The sequence below is a fragment of the Leucopleurus acutus genome (assembly GCF_964270905.1).
Source record: "Leucopleurus acutus genome assembly, chromosome: 10".
NCBI classification, from domain to species: domain Eukaryota; kingdom Metazoa; phylum Chordata; class Mammalia; order Artiodactyla; family Delphinidae; genus Leucopleurus; species Leucopleurus acutus.
The window spans coordinates 62,554,644-62,573,850 of NC_139153.1; the positions used below are offsets into that span (position 1 = coordinate 62,554,644).

The following is a 19,207-nucleotide window of genomic DNA, read 5'->3' on the forward strand; positions in this document are numbered from 1 at the left end:
AGGCTCCGAAGTCATACTGCTTGAATTTGAATCCCAGCTGGCTTACTCACTAGCCACATGATGCTAAGTGACTTAGTAACTGCTCTGAGCTCAAGCCTTCTCATCTGTAACATGGGAATCACAGAACATTTCCTGTGAATTAGATAATGTTCAGTTAAAGACTTAGAATAGTTACTGGCACATGATAAGGTTTTGTTATCATCCTCATCATTTCAACCCATGGTTCTCAACCAGTGGTGACTTTTACTTCCCGGTGGACATTTGGCAGAGTCTGGAGGCAATTTTAGTTTTCACAACTTGGTGGAGACTACTGACATCTACTCTGTAGAGGTCAGGGATTCTGCTAAAATTCCTACAAGACACAGGACAGACCCCACAACCAAGACTCATCAGGCCCCAATTATCGATAAGGCTGAGGTTGAGAAACACCAATTTAAGTTATTCTGTTGTTGAAGGTGAAGTTTAAAGGCCAACGAACCTTTTCAAAATGTTGCAAATAATGTTGATTCATCATAACATTAACTCTCTATCTTCTAAGCTTCTGTTAAGCAAACTATGAATTACCAAGCATCAGAAATCTCCATGAATATATAATCATGGGGTAGGAAAAAGTTTCTGAGGAAATAATAAAGTAAATAAGGTAGCAAATGAGTTCCTACAACACAGACTAAGAAGGTGAAAGAGATGACATTGAAGGAAAACTTGGGAAGACGAAAATCTCGGAGGGCTCCTGTTCAGTCACCCCCTCCACCCCCAGGCTTCTTTATAACATTTTAGTTAATTTTGAACGTTAAATGAATGAATGAAAAGTTATCCAAATATCACATATGAGTTTTTGAAAGTTGCTAAATTAATATTTCATTACACCATAACTGTAGATTATTGCCTTGAAAGCTCATATGATTCATATTGATGCATTTGCATTTGTGAATTTAGTGGAGATTTGAGGCTAGAAAAATGCAGGGCATTGAATAATGCCAGTTATTAAAGCACTTGTGACTTTCTGCCCTTATAATTTTTAATGAAAATGTAGTTAGAGTGATGCGATTTTAGTAAGAAAGGGCCTCCATTATCCAATCAATTGTGAATTTTACAGAGATTTGGACTCTCAAGAGAACTCTGGGAAACTGTTGTCAAGGCAACTACTTTTTCCATGATGGAAAAATTTCCTTAAGTGGTAGAGTAAAACTTAATTATTTCAGGGAAAGCAAACAAACATATGATATGTGAGGAAATATACTAATAAGTGGGCCAGGTCACAGAGAGAAAATAATGGAAAGGAAAAAAAGTGAGCAGGAACTCGAAAATCATAATTCCCATCAGATATGTGTATGTTTTGATAAACTTATAGCCACAATAAGTCCATGGCTTGAATGGCTCATAAAAAGAGAAATCTCACCACCACCCATGGTTAGCAAGATGAAGTAGCCCTCTGCAAATTTTCTGAAAAGACCTCTGGCTGAGGCTTAAACCCTCTAATAAGACAGAACAGGCATGGCTGCTGAAGTTGTTAAGAGAATTCTTTAACCTTATATCGTTCCCATGGACAGTACTTTTAATGTTGTCAAACCTGAAAAGGTCCCTGGGTTTCAAGGAAGAGATTGGTTCTTCCCTATATGGTAGAAATCTGGAATGCAAAGTCAAGACTGAGTTCAAGTTCTAGCTCTAAAGAACCTCCCTTAGAAACATTTTAACCTCTTCCGAGAGCAAGGGTTTTCGTGTCTGAAAGACGTTCTGAGGAACACGATTGTGTGCGAACAATGTCTTTTTACTATCTATTCTTGAAAAACATGAGATGAAAGAGAAAGAGCAAAGGCTTTGACAGGCACAAATTTGAGTTCATTTCTTATACTTCTTCTTATACTTTAGTGTAGTTGTTCAAGGTCTCTGAGCCTCGGTTTCTTCACCTGTTAAATGGGGATGATAATTCATGCACTGAGTTAAAATACCCAGCAAAGTGCTTCAAAGGTCTGTTCACTTAATAATTACGATCTTTCCGTTCCTGTCCATGGAGAACAAGAAAGACACAAACAGGGATGATTTTTAAAAATCTACAGCTGTATATTAAAGTCTGACTTGCAAAATAAATAAAGTTAGCTCTTTAGCACTTCTGGTGGATTTATGTGTTTATATTCATCCGTGGCAAAATAGGAAATGATCGTTTTACTTACAATATACATAGTGGAATAATCACGGACAAAAAAATAAATCTGGTAATTTTATGAAGATTTTTATTTGAAAGTTATTTACACATCTTGATAGTTTTTGGTGGTAATGCAGCCTCTTATCAATTGATATTAATGTATCTCTCCCCTCCTCCCCTTCCCTCCTCCATGATGGGCTCTGTCTGCCCAACCCCCTCACATGTGCCCCTTCCTGATGTCTTCTCTTACTTTCCTAACTGAACTTGGAGTCTACTCTCTTTGCTTCCATGGTTCTCAACTTATATTATCACTTGGCACTTATCAACATGATGCTCTGTTGTAGATATTTGAGTGACATCCTATTTCACTATTAAATTAGAAGACTTTTTGTGTTAAAGACTGCCTTCATCATTACCTTCCACACAGTATTATAATGCCCTATATTTATTATGCAATTAATTATTCAATAAACATTTGATGAACATTCTGCTGTAAATGTTTTCTTATCTAGATTTTACAACTGTAGAATTTAATTTCTTACATTTCTCTGATGAAGATATATCTGCTACATCTAATATTTATAATTAGTTTTTTCAGATGTTGCCACTAGAATGTGAGGTCTTTAAAGTCAAGAAGGCATATCTTATATATCTGTTCATATTTATTTTCCCATTAGCTATTGAGTATCAAATTAAAAAAAAATTTCTTCAGTGAATTAAACTAATGTTCTATAGAAATCATTAAATTTGGGTTTAACAGATTCCCTCTAATTGCGGCAACATCATATATCCCTCCTTAACAGTGGACTGATTGATTTGATTTGTAAAGAGGAAAAAGATAGAAAGCTAAGGTTTATTGAGCACGTACTATGTGCAAAGCAAAATACCAAGTGCTTTGTACTTGTAATCAATTGTTTTGTACTCATAATGACTTGTTTTTCATTCAATAGTAATTGATACAGATTCAAAGGGTGATACTGTCCATGGGTAATATAAATTACCTGTTAAGGTCACATTTACTATAACTCATCAGAATATACCACTGATTGATAAAACAACTTTTCAAATAGGGTCTGAATTTGTAGGTAGTGTAATAAAAAGATGCTTTTGTATCTATTGGCAAAAATTAGGTGCAATGCAGCCATCTAATGAACTAATAATAGATAATGAGCTGTCAACGTCTATATCTTTTATTTTACAATATAGTTGGCAAAGCTAGTGTGTTTGGATCCTTTTGAATCTGTGAAAGAATAAATAGACTCCTACATCTGGAGAAATGTGGTTTGCAGCTTTGTTCTGATTTCTGTGTCCAATGCCAGGTATCCATCACCTGGGGTGGAGTGCTATTTTCGTAAAATAGATTTCATTACTTATTCTCGAAAGAATGTGTTATTTCAGAATGATGCTATTGTTAATGGAACTTTGATTTTAGTGACCAAATGCCAAGAATGTTTTTAAACACTCTGTTATCCTTCCATCAATTTAGATCAGCCAGACATAACACTTGTGAGAAGTTATCTAAATTTTTCAGCAATAAAACTGAGATTATGAAAGCTTTGCTTCCCCTTAGGTATCATCCAGTATCGGTAACCAAGTTGTTTTCATTCTTTCCTTTTTATTGTTTAAGGCTGGAGCACATTACTCTCATGATTCTTGCCAAAGTTCTATGGCATCATTGTTTGAGACTTACCATATGTGTCTTTGATTCCTGCCTGGTAGGTACCTTGGCTACATGCCGGTTTGCATTTACTGCTATTACAATTTTTATTTTTTTCACTTGCTTCTGATTCTATCCATCCTGTTTTCTTAGACAACCTTAAATACCCATCTTTGAGACCAAAGGGATTCACATGATAACGTACTGTAAGTGGACCCTTCTTTCCCAAGGACTTGCCACCGTTTTTGAGAACCTTTGCTTAGGATATAAGCAATGCACCACTCTATAATTTATTGCTGTCATTTTAAATGTAAAAGAGATAAGGAGATGGATGGGAGAGTGTGGTTTTTGTCTAGTTTTCTCTCTTGTGAGTTAGTCAAGATGTCAGAACTATATTGTAAGATCCTCAGGCCCTCTGAGATAAATTGAATGTTCTCACTTCAGTTCAGCATCTCTTGGTTCCTACCCTTTCTTTCCTAAAGGGTACAGGAATTCCAGAATGTATTCAAAACACTATGCACAAACACTAATCACAGAAAAATTTTCAAGTTACAATTCTGATAAATATGGAGAACTAAGCTGATGTGAGATATACCTCTCCCTCCCCTCAAAAACTGATACCAAGTTTATACTCAGGGGCTTAATACTTCCAAGAAACTCACCAGAGGACACAGCTTCTGTTAGCCAGAGGCTGGGGCTTTAATCACATGGGAAGGTCCTCCTAAACCAATTGTCATCTGAGAGTCGGGAGCCAAGATCATGAACCACTGGGTCTCCCAAGGTGGTTCCATGTATGGGAGATGGAAAAAGTTCACCTAAGTCTGTGAGTGAGAAATTAAATCCCTGCAAGAAAACTGAAGCCAAGTTACACTGTGTATGGTTTTAAGTTTATTTATTTATTTTTTGGCCATGCCGAGCAGCTTGCGGGATCTTACTTCCCCAACCAGGGATGGAACCTGGGCCCTTGGCGGTGAAAGTGTGGAGTCCTAACCACTGGACCACCAGGGAATTTGCCAGTTTTAAGTTTTAGATTCATGATATACTGTGGTACCCCAAGCTAAGATATTAGCAAACAATAAATCCTACAACTGTCAAATCAAACTCATTAGAAATTCTGGCCAAGCAAACATGAAACCATTCTTTAGGGCTATTGCAATAATCGGTACGAGATTCCCATAGAACTCCTCCCACATAACAAAAGACAGAACAACAAAAAACCATCACCAGAGATAAACTTACACAAGCAAATCTCCAACCAAGGAAATACTGTATACTTAAAGCAAAACTTTGTAAAAAATATAAGTAGAAATTGACAGAAATACAACGGTAGTGGAAGATTTCCACAGTCATGCTATTTTTGGAACATTAATTACATAATTATTTATACAAATATTAACAAGATCACAGTCTACCCACCAATCTTCCCTTTCAAAAATAAGTAAAAGGCTATACTTTAAAAGATTATTGAAAATATTATATATATGTATGAATATTGCATAGCCATTAGCATCCTAGTTTTAAAGAATTTAAATCAATGTTAAATGAAAAGGGCAGAATAAAAAGCAAAGATAGGAAATATTAATTTATTTTTTTCTCTAAAAGAAAATATATTAGAGTTTTTCTAGCATTAGAATGATGGGTAATTTATCTTTATACATCGTCTGTATTTCCCAAAGTGTCTATAATAAAGAACAAGATTAGAATGATTCGAGAGCATGGAAGGGGCTAAAACTTGGGAAATTACACATAATTTGATATTTCTGGAGTGAAGGATGAGTTTAGAAAATGGACAGGAGTTAAGACTGGAAAGATAACTAAGAGTCTCATCAAGAAAAAGTGTATCATTTTAAGAAACAATTTCTCTGCAAAGTCTCTAAGGATTTTAATCTTAGAAGTATTGACCAGGTATGTATTTTCAAAAATGTCTCAGGCTATACAGGTTAGATTTATGAATGCAAAATAAAGCAGAAAACCAGGCTACAGTAGTAATAATAGCTAACATTCATTGGGTGTCTATTATGTACCAGAGACTCTGTGTTGAGTACTTTACATATTCTAGCCCGTTTCATCTTTGTAACAGCTCTGTCAGGTAGGAACTTTTATCATTGCCCTCTTACAGATAAGAAACAGTGGCTAAAGAACTTGCGAAGGTCACACATTTGCCAACGGGTGGAGCCAGACTCTCATCACGGAGAATCTAAAACCAGCACTTAAGCTTCACCACTGCACTACGGTGATGCCTTCCAAGAGAAGGGGCACAGAGACAAGTCAATGGGAGAACAGAAAGAGACAGTGGATGGATGGGTCCAAGATGTTAACTAACTTCCCTGGTTGACAGATGAGATTTGGGATAGGAGGTTAAAGAGCGAAGGGAGTCGAGTAATTCAGGAGAGGCAGGTAAACTTGAATGATTTTGCATGTAACATGCCATTTGCAGCAACATGGATGGGCCTAGAGATGATCATACAAAGTGAAGTAAGCAGACAAAGACAAACACCATATGATATCACTTACATGAGGAATCTAAAATATGACACAGATGAACTTATTTACAAAACAGAAACAGACTCACAGACGTAGAAAACAAATTTATGGTTACCAAAGGGGAAAGGAGGAGGGGATAAATTAGGAGTTTGGAATTAGCAGATTCAAACTACTATATATAAAATAGATAAACAACAAGGTTCTACTGTAGAGCACAGGGAACTATATGCAATATCTTGTGATAAACCATAATGGAAAAGAATATGAAAAGATATATATATATATATATATATATATTCTTATTTTACCTAGAGCTTCTTAGATTTGCACTAACAGGGGTACCTATTGAGAATTTTCATTTTAATCATAAAAACAGAAAATATGTACACTAATATTATTCAAATTTATAAGTTGAAGCTTTTTGAATTTATAAATTTTAAGCATTTATGATTAGATTTAACATCAAACTACAGGCCAGCAAAAGTGCATCTACTTTCACTCCCTTTTATATGAGATTAAACATTCTTAAGATAGTCTTTATTTGGTCCTTATTATTGCTAACGGTTTTGGTATTTACAGGAATCATAATTTCAATTTTTGATATTATAGAATTTCCACATGAAATGCATGAAAATAAAACTGTATTCAATATTTTTATGTTTATAAGGTTTCCCTGTAAAAAAAACAAACCTGTATTACTATAGTGAGCTAATTGAGATATGAAATTTTCTTTTTTTATTTATTTTATTTTATATTTTTGGCTATGTCAGGTCTTAGTTGTGGCATGCAAGATCTTTCGTTGCAGTGCGCGGGCTCTTCATTACATCACGCGGGCTCCTCTACTTGCAGTGCTTGAACTTCTCTCTAGTTGTAGCGTGCAGGTTCCAAAGTGCGTGGGCTCTGTGGTTTGTGGCACGTGGGCTCTCTGGTTAAGGTGTGCAGGCTCAGTAGTTGTGGTGCGTGGGTTTAGTTGCCCTACAGCATGTGGGAATCTTAGTTCCCCGACCAGGGATCAAACCCTCGTCCCCTGCATTGGAAGGTGGATTCTTTACCACTGGACCACCAGGGAAGTCCCTAACTGAGATAAGAAATTTTCTAAACTTCCCCATTTAGAAAACTATTAAGCAGTAAAGCTTATATCTGGGTGTTCTTTTTCTTAACAGCAGAGAATCATACAATATCTAGCTTATCTTAGAGGTTATATTCTTCAAAAGTTTAGATTTCAATATTAATTGTCTTACTGATGACAAATAATTAAACAACTGACTCCATGATAAAATTACCTTGCTAAATTACTTTTGTTCAAATTGGGCCCTTTCAAATTCTTTCAAATATCATGTTCCCTGTTATAGAATTACAAAAAGGAGAGAAGAGTGGTAATAGGCATTGATGCAACCTCTAAGCTTCATTTCAACTATGTTGGAAGAATAACAGTTGAGCTCTACCGAAAACAACTTATCATAGAGATTTAGGCCTATGAATATATACCTCTAAAATAGTCATGTTCAGATAAATAATAATTGGAATTTTTGGTGCATTAGAGAGTTTTAAAGGCTTCCAAGAGTTGCATGACCTCACTTTGGCAGCTCAGATCATGTTCTCCAAGTTAACTCTCCTTGATCAAAGCGATGAGAGCTATAAGATCACTTCATCCTCTTTGCCTTTCCAGTCCTGTTTCACTAAGGATCAAAAAGATCCCTCTCCCATTGTTTGTGTTTTTCTGTCCTTAACTGCTTTACTTCTATTACCAGTGGGAGTCTCACCACCCTCACAAGTATGAATGAAGGTTTGCTTATTCTGGGTGTTAATTTCCTTAAGTGTGTTTATACTATGATGTACAAAGTAATCTGTGAATCCTTTTATGTGTAATTAGGAGCTGGCTGACTAGGTATCAGCCAGCTCCTAATTTATATTTGCTGCAGCAACCAGTGGGGCTGACTGGTACCCCTGGCCATGCCACTTGGCAGCACAAGGCTATTCTTGATGTCCGTTCAATTGCAGGTGCTGAACTCAGCTGAAGAATTTTAGAGTGGGTAGATGTAGGTGTGCTTGTGAAACAGGGGGATGCATGGAGGTGGTCTGTTCCAGGACCATCTTCCCAACACCTCCCCACTCAAGACTAGTGCTCTTCTAATGATGTAAGGATATGTTTACACTTTTCAGTTTGAATCACTTTAGCTGCTTCAATAATTTTGTGCCCTGCGTGTCTTTAAACAACTGAACTCCATTTCAGTGCTTAACCTGTACTACCCATTTACTGACAACTGACTGACTTACCGAGTTATCTGTGACATCTCCCCTAATTTACCACCTTCTATCTTTTCTTCTTTATTAGACTGTTGTATATAAGTGTTCTAACCTTGCAAACTGCCTCAGAATATTTATTTTTTTTTGTTCATATATTGTAAAAAAAAATTGAAGTATAGCTGATTTACAATGTTGTGTTAGTTTCAGGTATACAGCAAAATGATTCAGATTTTTTTAACTCTCCAAGAAATTTATTTTAGCATATGCCATAGATTGATATAATTGATATAATAATTTCATATAAAGAGAAACCATTGCAGAAATAACTAAGGTGGGGCCCTAACAAGGAAATAAAGGAAAGATCATAAAGAAATTCTTCCATATGAAGACTTTGGATCTGCATCATTTATTCAAAATATAAAACCTTAATATTAGAAGCAAAGAGAAAAACAGCAAAGAAAACAATAAAACAGAAGCTTGGCATATGTAGTATAAATGTATGGGCTAAGTTATAACATATATGTGTTCTATGTTTTTTATATACATACATATATATATATATATATATATATATATATATATAAATTTCCCTTACAGGTTATTACAAAATATTGAGCATATTTCCTGTCTCATAATATTTAAAAATCGAGCTTTTAAAAAATATAACTATTTTTTTTGAGCAAATGGGACACTGTTGATACAGTTGGTGAAATTTGCATGGGGTATGTAGATTGGATGGTAGTGCTGTGTCAAGGTTGATTTTCTGATTTGAAGGGTTGTTTGGGTGGGCCTTAAGCCAATATGACTGATGTCTTTATTTTTAAATTTTTATTTTATATTGGAGTATAGTTTATTAGCAATGTTGTGTTAGTTTCAGGTGTATAGAAAAGTGATTCAGTGGTACGAATACATGCATCTATTCTTTTTCAAGTTCTTTTCCCATTTAGGTTATTGCAGAATATTGAGCAGAGTTCCCTGCGCTATACGGTAGGTCCTTGGTTGGTTATCTTTTAAATCTGTGTGTGTATGTCAAGTTTATTGTCATGAAGATAAACTCAAGTGAGTTCAAGGCCGGACGCATCTACAGTGGACGCCAAAGGCTGAGAATGAGCAAACTGCCAGACAAGAAAACGCAGACCCTCTTCCTTTGATGGAGACCTAACCCTTTCTTCCCTGTGGATTCTGAACCAGGTGAGAAGCCGGTGAGTGGGGCGTGTGCAGATGCGATCAGCCCTACTTGCTGGGTGCAGAGCGGCAGGCGCGCCATGCTGGGAATATCTCCTCCGCGCTTCGGCTCCGGGTGGCCCGCGTGCGCGCAGGTGTCTCCCGCGCGCCCTGCTCTGGGCGCTCTCGGCTTGGCGCCGCTGCAGTACACAGAGCGGGGCCGGGCTCAGCGCGCGCGGGAGGCGGAAGGCGCGCTCGGGGGCCGGCGCGGGACCGCAGCGCGCGCCCGGCCCGCATCTCTCTCCTCCCCGCTCTCTCCCATCGCCTACAGCCGCCCCGGACCTGGCCATGGGGAACGTGCCATCCGCGGTGAAGCACTGCCTCAGCTACCAACAACTTCTCCGGGAGCATCTCTGGATCGGGGATTCAGTGGCAGGGGCGTTCGAGCCCGCGCAGGTACCACCTCGCGGCCCAGGGGGTCCCCACCCTCTTCCGTCATCCCCCAGGCCTCCTCTCCCCTTCTTGTGTAGTCTCTCACCCTGGGCCCTTCCTGCGACAGTTCTGTAATGTCAAACCTCACCCCTTAAAAGATTTCCCATCATCTCTCTGGGGTGAATTGCAGACCCACCCCTGCAGCTCAGACCCACTAAAATCCCTATCTTGGCCACGTGCAGGTCGCCTAAAGGAAACTGTTCCTTCTCTGTGTTTCCCTTGGAAGGGATGAGTCATAATACACAGCACTCCTCCGAGGATAGCGCCCTTCTTTTCAGTTTTCTCCTGATTATTGTGTGACAAAGACGACGAATTTGTCAGAATATGAGGCGGAAAAAGGAACAAAGCCAACACAGAAGGTTGGGAAAACACGGCGGGATGAAATCATCCGTCATATCATTAATTACCCCTAATGTATTTATGCTTCAACACACTTGAGCAAGCTGGGGAAAAACGGTAAATAACAGCGATTTCAGTCCAAAATGTATTCCCATGTTGATTCCTGAAAGCCTATTTTAAGACAATTATTAGGCAAGTGAGTAGTATCCACATACTTGCGATTTAATGCACTCTCAACCGGAAACGGCAAGTAAATGAAGAAAATCTATATAAAGAAATAGACTTTTCCCTTAAAAGAGCTTAAAATTTAAAGTTTCACAAAGGAATAACAGTGATAATTGTTAAGTGAATGTGAAAACGTGGGAAAAGGGAGGGAGACTCAGGGTTTAGCTATTATTGTTTTGAATTTTGGTGGATACAAAAATGTTTATTCCTGATTCATCTATGTACAAAATAATAATTTGTATTAAGTATAATATTTTAGTGGGTAAGCATAATTTAAATTTGTGTTTTTAAATCAACTATTCTAATATTAGGCATCCATTTTTCTATAGTTTTATAGTTAGTGTATTTTCAGTTCAATGTATCAATATGTGGCATTGTAATTTTAGTTCTACAGATTGGAGTTCAGCGTTTGTGGATTCTCTAAAAGATACTTTGCTCCTCATTACTTAAAAGATGGCCCTGGTCATCTGACTCAAAGACTGTTGCTGACAATCAAGAAAGGGAAAATAATTCTTTATCTTCCTGTATGTTCTCTTGTCTTCTATTTAATTTTCCTGCCTTCTCATTTGATCTTTGTATTATAAAGATAATATAACCTTATATTCACTCTGTTACAGAATCAGGAATCCTTACCTTCCAGTCCCGAAGTCTGAGACTTTATATGACTTTTGTTGCTGGGTTAATATTATTTTTCTCTCCCGCAACCCCCATATTCTAATTTTGTGGGCTTTGGGGAACATGACAGAGGCTAGACTGCTAGGTGAGGATGTCTACTTTGCCTTGCAGGGATGTGGAAACAGGGTAATTGAAAATGACTAGGATGAAAAAAAGAAAGAAAATGACTAGGATGACTGATCTAGGAATGCGGGGAATAGGGTTTTTGGACATTCATCAGCCTAATAAAGACTTTTTGTTCGTTTTTGGAGAAATAGCAATACCTTCTCCAAATATTGCTGTTTTAACCCTGGACTGCTTTAGTGAGAAACTCCTATTTATTCCTCAGACACAGCTTAAATATCACTTCTTTTGACCAACCCTTTTCTCCTTCCAGAGTTGCTAGCCTTTTTCTGTGCTCTCATGGCATTTTATGCATAGTTCTGTTTTAGTTCCAGTGTTGTGAAATGATAATGTTTTAGGTCATGTCCTATTGAATACACAGCAGCAGTGACACTGCACTCTGAAATTTACCTTCTTCTTTGGCTTGTGTTTAACAACATTGTTGCTGCTTTAAGCCCTACCTCTCTGGTTCCTCAGGCTAGACCTAGACTGGCTCAGGGGTAAATCTTCAGATTCCTCATGACTTTTTATGCACACTCACAGTTCCTGTTACTATTAGTATACTCATGTCTTCCAGATTCATATTACAATCTCTCTCTTAAGCTCCAGTCCTGATGTTCACCTGCTCACCTGACATCATCACTTGGGTATCTCAAAAGTAATTCAAACCCAACATTTGCAAAATCGGAATCACGTTCTGCTTCCCCTTCCAACCCCAGACATTCTCTAGAATTTCCTATTGCAGGGTATGCCATTGCAATTCATTCAGCCCTGGAAGCACAAACCAAGAGCTCCTTTCCTTCTTTCCCCCATAACCAAAGTATCACTAAGTCCTGCAATTCTACCTCGAATTTCTCACAGATCCATCTGTTTTCCCAACTCTACTGCTGCTATCAATTTTAAAGTGGCATTCTCTCTCCAATGAACTACTAGACTCTTGCGATCCTTCAACCCATTGTTCCTACAGCTAGTTGGGAGAAGTTCTCTGTTTTACACAGAATCATGCTATTCTCCCGTTTCACAACCTTCTGTGAATTCTCATTGCTTTTAGGAATGAATAGCAAGCAAAATCTTTAATGTGTTCTTGGAAGCCTCAGGTGTCCTCTTTATTGTATCTCTCTGCAGCATCCTCTTAAGCTATGTTCTCTTATCCTTGCCACTGTGTCCTTCTTTTGAGTTTTCCAATCATCTTTCCTCTGGAAACATGATCTTTACCTGTTTTCCTCTCTGCTAGGAAGATTCTTTTCAAATAACTAACCTTGAACTCTCAACTCGAATGTTGCTTCCTCATGAAATCTTTCCCAGACTCTCAAGGCAAGCATTTCTTGTTATCTTACTTTGCACTGTTCATTACAAATAATATGAATTTTACATTTATTGTTGTGATCATTTTATGTTTAATTCCCTACCGGACTCTAAGTATCATAAAAGTAAGGAAAAATTCCACCACAAAATCCTCAGCAATGAACAAAATGTCTGACTAGTTTTTAATGGCCAATGAATACTTGTTGAATGAACAAATGAATGGATGTTTTTCCTTCTAGGGCATTAGCATCTCAGATTTATGGGGAACGTGAAATCCTTCATAGCACTTTTCAGGGTCCAAAACAATGATTAGCACATTGTAATAAAATGCTAACTATTTGTTATGTGAATGCCAAAGTGATGAGAAGACAGGTGTCAATAAAGTTTGGTCTTAGTGCTGTTAGATGGGTATTATTACTGTTTGTGTTTTACCTTTTTTTTATTGAACTATAGTTGATTTATAATGGTGTGTTAGTTTCCAGTGTACAGCAAAGCAAGTCAGTTACACATACACATATGTATATGTATCTATTCTTTTTCAGATTCTTTTCCAATTTAGGTTATTAAAAGATATTGAATATAGTTCCCTGTGCTATACAATAAAACCTTGTTGTTTATCTATTTTATATATAGTAGATTGTATTTACTAATCCCAAGCTCCTAATTTATCTCTCACCCTGATTTCCCCTTTGGTAACTGTAAGATTATTTTCTATGCCTATGAGTCTATTTCTGTTTTGTAAATAAGTTCATTTGTATCATTTTTTTTTTAGATTCCACATATAAGTGATAGCATGTGATATTTGTCTTTTTCTGACTTACTTCACTTAGTATGATAATCTCCAGTTCCATGCATGTTGCTGCAAATGGCATTATTTCATTCTTTTTAATGGTGGGTAATATTCCATTGTATATATGTACCACATCTTCTTTATCCATTCATCTGTAGATGGACGTTTGGGTTGTGTGTTATCTTTTTATAGAATCTAGTCATACTTTGATGGGGAAAGAGTTGAAAATGGATTCTGGAAGCTGTTAAAAGATGCACAGAGCTTAACTATTTCTCCACTGTTAAATCTGGCAGAGGGAATCATGGGCAGGACCCCTAAGTTTTGAAATAATTTGGCTGCAGTTGGGACAGACAGAGTGCTCTATTTTGAAAGAATACTGTGCTAGTCAATAGAAAGATTCAAAACCTAGCCCTTTTTCTGCTACCAATATATTACTAAGATAAAATTAAATATTGTGTGTGTGTAAGTACAAATATACACATTTGAAGTTTAGCAATTTATTACCAAACATAAAATGGGTCAATGTGAATTAAAGGCTTGCACTACCACAGCTCCACTAATTAAATTCTTTAGTTCTCTTCCTCTCTTTTTTTTTTGTAACTAATGGCATTGGTTTTTCAGATTTCTTTAATAGACCAGGAGGTTAAAATTGATCCTTCTATGGTTCAAGCTATCTCTTAGGGCCTGTTTTATTTTCTATATTTGTCTCTGTTAAAATGGATATGATGAAGCTGGCTTAACTCGTGGTTTAAAGTTTGGGTTAAAATTAGGTTCCCTGTAAAGTAGTCCTTCTTTGATTTCCAAGTGCTGCTTAAGCAGTAGCTAAATATCTTCATGTATTAATACCCCATTACAGCAATAAAATTCCTAAGGACCTAAATTCTATCATAAACAACACTTAAAATATATTAGTTTTTTAAAGACAAAATTGTAGATTTTGTGAGATTAAATTTATAGTTAGTTTACATTATATCCTGATCCTTCAAGTTACATTTGCTGTCAGCAAATATTATGATTCCAAGTATTTAGTGTTAAACCGTCACTTGAATTTAATTGAAATGTACAATATTTTTGCTTAAATTTAATTAAAAGTTTAAAGTAACTATATGCTTTTCAGTTTACAACTCTGAAGCTGTTAGTACATTTACAAAATACCTTAGAGTGAGTGGGGAGGAATTTTCAGAAAGGAACCAAACTACCATTACACTGTTTGTTTTCTGTTTGTCTCAGGTGTTCTTTTGTCCTTTACTGCCCTGTTTCTCTTTTTTATGACTTCTTTTGAAATTATGTAAATTTTCAAATTCATTTTTCCCTTGGGTTGGCTTGTTAGTTATGTACTGTTTTTATGGTACTGGTAGTTGCTACCTATAAGATGTCAACGTACAACCTTGACTTATTAAAATATTATATAAATTAGTTTTATTGCAACTTATTAAAATATGATAATTTAACTCCCTTTACTGCCTTCGCTTTCTATATTGTTGTTGTATATATTAATTTTCTATATGGTATATTTGTAATATGTATTTATAGTCAATATACATTTATATCTATGCATATATTTCCTCTTTCCTTTGCTCTTTATTGCTTTCTTCTTCTCCATTCTTTCATCTGAAATTATTTCCCTTCAACTAGAAATATTTGCTTTAATACTTTCTTTAGTAAAAATCTGGTGGTGATAATTTCTTTCAGTTTTTATTTGCTTGAATTACATTTATGTATATACATGTGCAATGTGCATAAATATAATGAATATTGAGTATAAATATATGTTCCATATAAAGAATTAAAATACATGACATGACAGCAGTACGAAATGCAGATTTCTCAACAGATAAAATGGAAACCAGAGACAAACCAGAGGGAAATCAGCTGTTAGTTTTACTTTTAGTTCTTTGATGATAATATATCTTTCATTCTCTTCTTGTTATCTTTGGTTTCCAACAGTATGACTATGATGAGTCTACAGGTAGTTTCTTTATATCTGATAATGATTCATAGCATTTCTTGGATCTTGATGCTTGTTGGCTTCCATATGTTTTGGAAATTTTTCAATCAATTCTCTTCAACTATTGCTTCTGTCTCTTTTTTAACCACCCCCCAACTTGGACCTATAACTTGAAGAATCTTAGAATGTTCCTTGTGACCCATTTATTTCATATACTCATTTTTTGTATTTTTTTATCTTTTGTTTCTCACCATGTTCAGTCTGAATATTTTTTCTCACCTATTCCATTTCACTAATACCCTCTTTAGCTTTGTCTAATTTGCTGCTGATTTAATGTGAGTTCTTAATTTTAGTTATATTTTTGAATTAATGGACTTCTATATGGTTTTTAAAACCAATTTTTAGCTCTCTGCCACAATTCTCCATCTTATCAAGAATTCTTGAATACTTATCAGTTATTTTAAGTTCCATGTCTGGTAACTCCAATATTCAGATCTCCAGTGGGTCTCTTTCATGTATCTTTCCTCTTGCAATGCCTACTAATTTTTCAGTTTAGGTTAGACACCTGTTATGAAAATGTTATAGACATAATTTGAGGCTCTGAGTCATACTGTCCTCCAGAAATGATTACCTTCCCCCCACTCCCTTTTGCCCAGCCTCTACACCCTGTCTCTGGCAACCACCAGTCTGTTCTCTGTATCTAATTTTGTTTTTTTTAAGATTCCACATATAAGTACTTGTCTCTTTCTGTGTGACTTATTTTGCTTAGCATAATACCCTCAGGGTCCATCAGGTAGCAAATGGCATGATTTCCTTCTTTTTATGACTGAATAATATGCCTTTGTGTAGATATATACACCATATTTTCTTTATCCATTCATCTGTCAATGGGTACTTGGGTTGTTTTCATGTCTTGGCTATTGCAAAGAGTGCTGCAATGAACATGGGGGTGCAGATATCTGTTCAAGACAATGATTTCCTTTCCTTAGGATAAATAGCTAGAAGCAGAATTGCTGAATTATATGATAGTTTTATTTTTAATTTTTTGAGGAACCTTCATGCTGTTTTCCATAGTGGCTGCACCAATTTACATTCCCCATTGCACAAGGGTTCCCTTTTCTCCACATCCTCACCAACACTTATTTCTTGTCATTTTGGTAATAGCCATTCCGATGGGTGTGAGGTGCAGGAAGGATTGATTATCTTTTGCTTCTAACAGGCAATAAGTGCAAGGGTAGCTTACCTTAAGCCAATCAGATGTTTAGCTGATTCAAGGCTGGACCTACTTCATTTGTGAGGGCTTGTCTTTTCTATTCACGCTTACTTTTATTTTGTTGCTCTCCAGGGGTTCTAACTAAAAGCCTAGAATGTTTACCAGAATGTCTTCTCCTTGTTGAACCTGAACTCAAAAATATTTCCTCCCCAACTTCTAAGACCCCTGGAAGCTCTGATGCTCTTCTCAGCTTCTCACCTGATTGGATAGAATTGGCTAATGCCTCAAGAGGAAAGTTCATGCTGAATTTTGGTATCACCCCTCTGTGTTTTTCTTCTGCGAGTATCTTGGCCACTGAAGTACACCCTCCCTTGGAGACTCCAAAGGCTATCAAAGAAGTGTTTTTCACTAATATTTTCGCCAGATTTTCTGGTTCTCTGTGAGAAGTTTGTTCTGAACAAGCTAGTTAAAAAATTACTAATATAACAGGGGAAATATTAAAAAAAACACCTATTTTGCAATATAATTGGAATTGAAAAAATATATTCATTTACCATATTACAAAGCTTTTGAAGTGGTTACATTCCAGGTAATATGCAAACTGTTGACAGTAACAATTTGTGTATTTATTTTTCAAGCTTTATTGAGATATAATTGACATATAACATTGTGTAAGTTTAAGGTATATAAATTTGATATATTCATATATTGCAAAATGATTGTCACCATAGCATTGGCTAGCATCTGCATCACATCACATAATTACCATTTCTTTTTTGTGCTGAGACCATTTAAGATTTACTCTCTTAGCAGCTTTCAAGGATATAATATATTATTAACTGTAGTGTTAATCACTATGCTGTGCCTTAGATTCCTAGAACTTATTCATCTTATAGCTTGAACTTTGTATAGAGTAACAATTTAAAGTCCAAAAATTGAATTAAAAGATTGGCTGCTTCATGAAAAATAATATTTTACAGAAAAACTGACATAATGATTTTCACTATAAGTAAAAATTGTGAAAGATATTTTTTAAAGATAAAAATTAATGTGCTGCCTAAATTAAGTATCTTGCTTTGGGGAAACAGTATGCTATTTACTCCCTCCTTATGTGTGACATAGGTCAATAAAATTTGTTAAATGAATGAATGAATCAATGAGTGATTAAATTTACAGTATTTTATCTCTATTGATATGAGATTATTTTGGATCTTTCCATTTAATGGCCCTGAAGTGGGTAAAAATATTTTCTTCTTCTTATTAACCTTTTCTTTACAATGCTATCTTTTGCTTTGTCTTGATTCATTCCTGGTTCATATTCAATATGCATTGGGCACTGCCTAACTGCTTTACATGCCATAACTCAATCCCCATAACAATCCATTTTATAGGTTTAGTAACTGGGATACAGAAACATTAAATAATTTGTTCATGGTCAGTAGTTGATGATCTAGGAATTGAATTCTGTCAGCTGAGGTTCCAGAGCTCCCAGTTTTCCACTATACCAGTGCTTCCTGACCTTTCTGGTGATAGGAGTCAATGGAGGTGTTTATTAAATGTGCTAGAAATTCAGCACATTGGAGCCCAGTGCTGGAGCCCAGCTCTCACTATTTTTGCTTCACCTACCTTTTGGGAAATGCTGGACTGAGTGATGCTGCTGTCCCTTCATCTCTGTATCTTCTGTCAAAGGGTCAGCTGTAGGCTCATGTTTCCTCTAATCTGTCTTCTGAGAGCTCCTGGCTCCAACCCATGAAGGGCTCCTATGAGTTTTGACTTCCCTTCTCTCCTCTTTGAAGGTGAGACTAGAGTTCTGCCTGGAATAGAATTGCATTGGATGCATAAGGAAAAACAACTTGGTTTCCAATAAATTTCCTGTTCCCTCCCATCTCCAATACTTTCTGTCCTTGGATTTCTGTTAGCTCCTCTCTTCCTTGCTTTCTCTCCTTCCAGCTGGCTTTCACATCCTTTCCTCCCCCTGCCCTGTGTTCTTGTTTTTTTCATTAGCTCTGAGCTCCTCCAAGTTTTCTGGCTTCCTTTCTGCTTATTCACTCTGGGCTGTAACTTTCCCTGACCCTTTCTTCTTTCTTCATTTTCCTCTTCCAAGTTTAGCTTTTATTTTTGTTTCTTTTGATTTTCCCTCATCAACCAAGGGGCTAGACTGTGCAGACCCATAACTTGATGGGTCACTTTTATGGAGCAGATGGTATTTAAAAGAGATCGTACAAACTCATATATGTGGGGAATATCATTTTAGCAGAAATTCTGATTTGAAAGTGTTGTCCAGACTGCTTGAAGACCTCACAGTAAAAGCAACACAAGAAAACAAGTTTCCTGGTCTCACGATTGTTAGTTTAAGTAGGAGATGCAAATTTGCTGCTACACAGGTGAGCCATATTTAACCTCTGGAAATGTTTTGTTTGATC

At 36.4% G+C, this 19,207-nt stretch overlaps 1 protein-coding gene across 6 annotated transcripts in view; it reads left to right on the forward strand.

Annotated features, from left to right (window-relative positions):
* Nucleotides 1-10,043: 10,043 nt before the first annotated feature.
* HMGCLL1 (3-hydroxy-3-methylglutaryl-CoA lyase like 1) overlaps nt 10,044-19,207 on the forward strand; it is a gene marked incomplete at both ends in the record, with an annotated part of 136,337 nt that continues 127,173 nt past the window's right edge. For all 6 annotated transcript variants that reach the window (XM_082847487.1, XM_082847489.1, XM_082847488.1 and 3 more), the window contains one exon: nt 10,044-10,151. In XM_082847487.1, coding sequence (XP_082703613.1) covers nt 10,044-10,151 — 108 coding nt within the window. The remainder of the gene's footprint in view (nt 10,152-19,207) is intronic.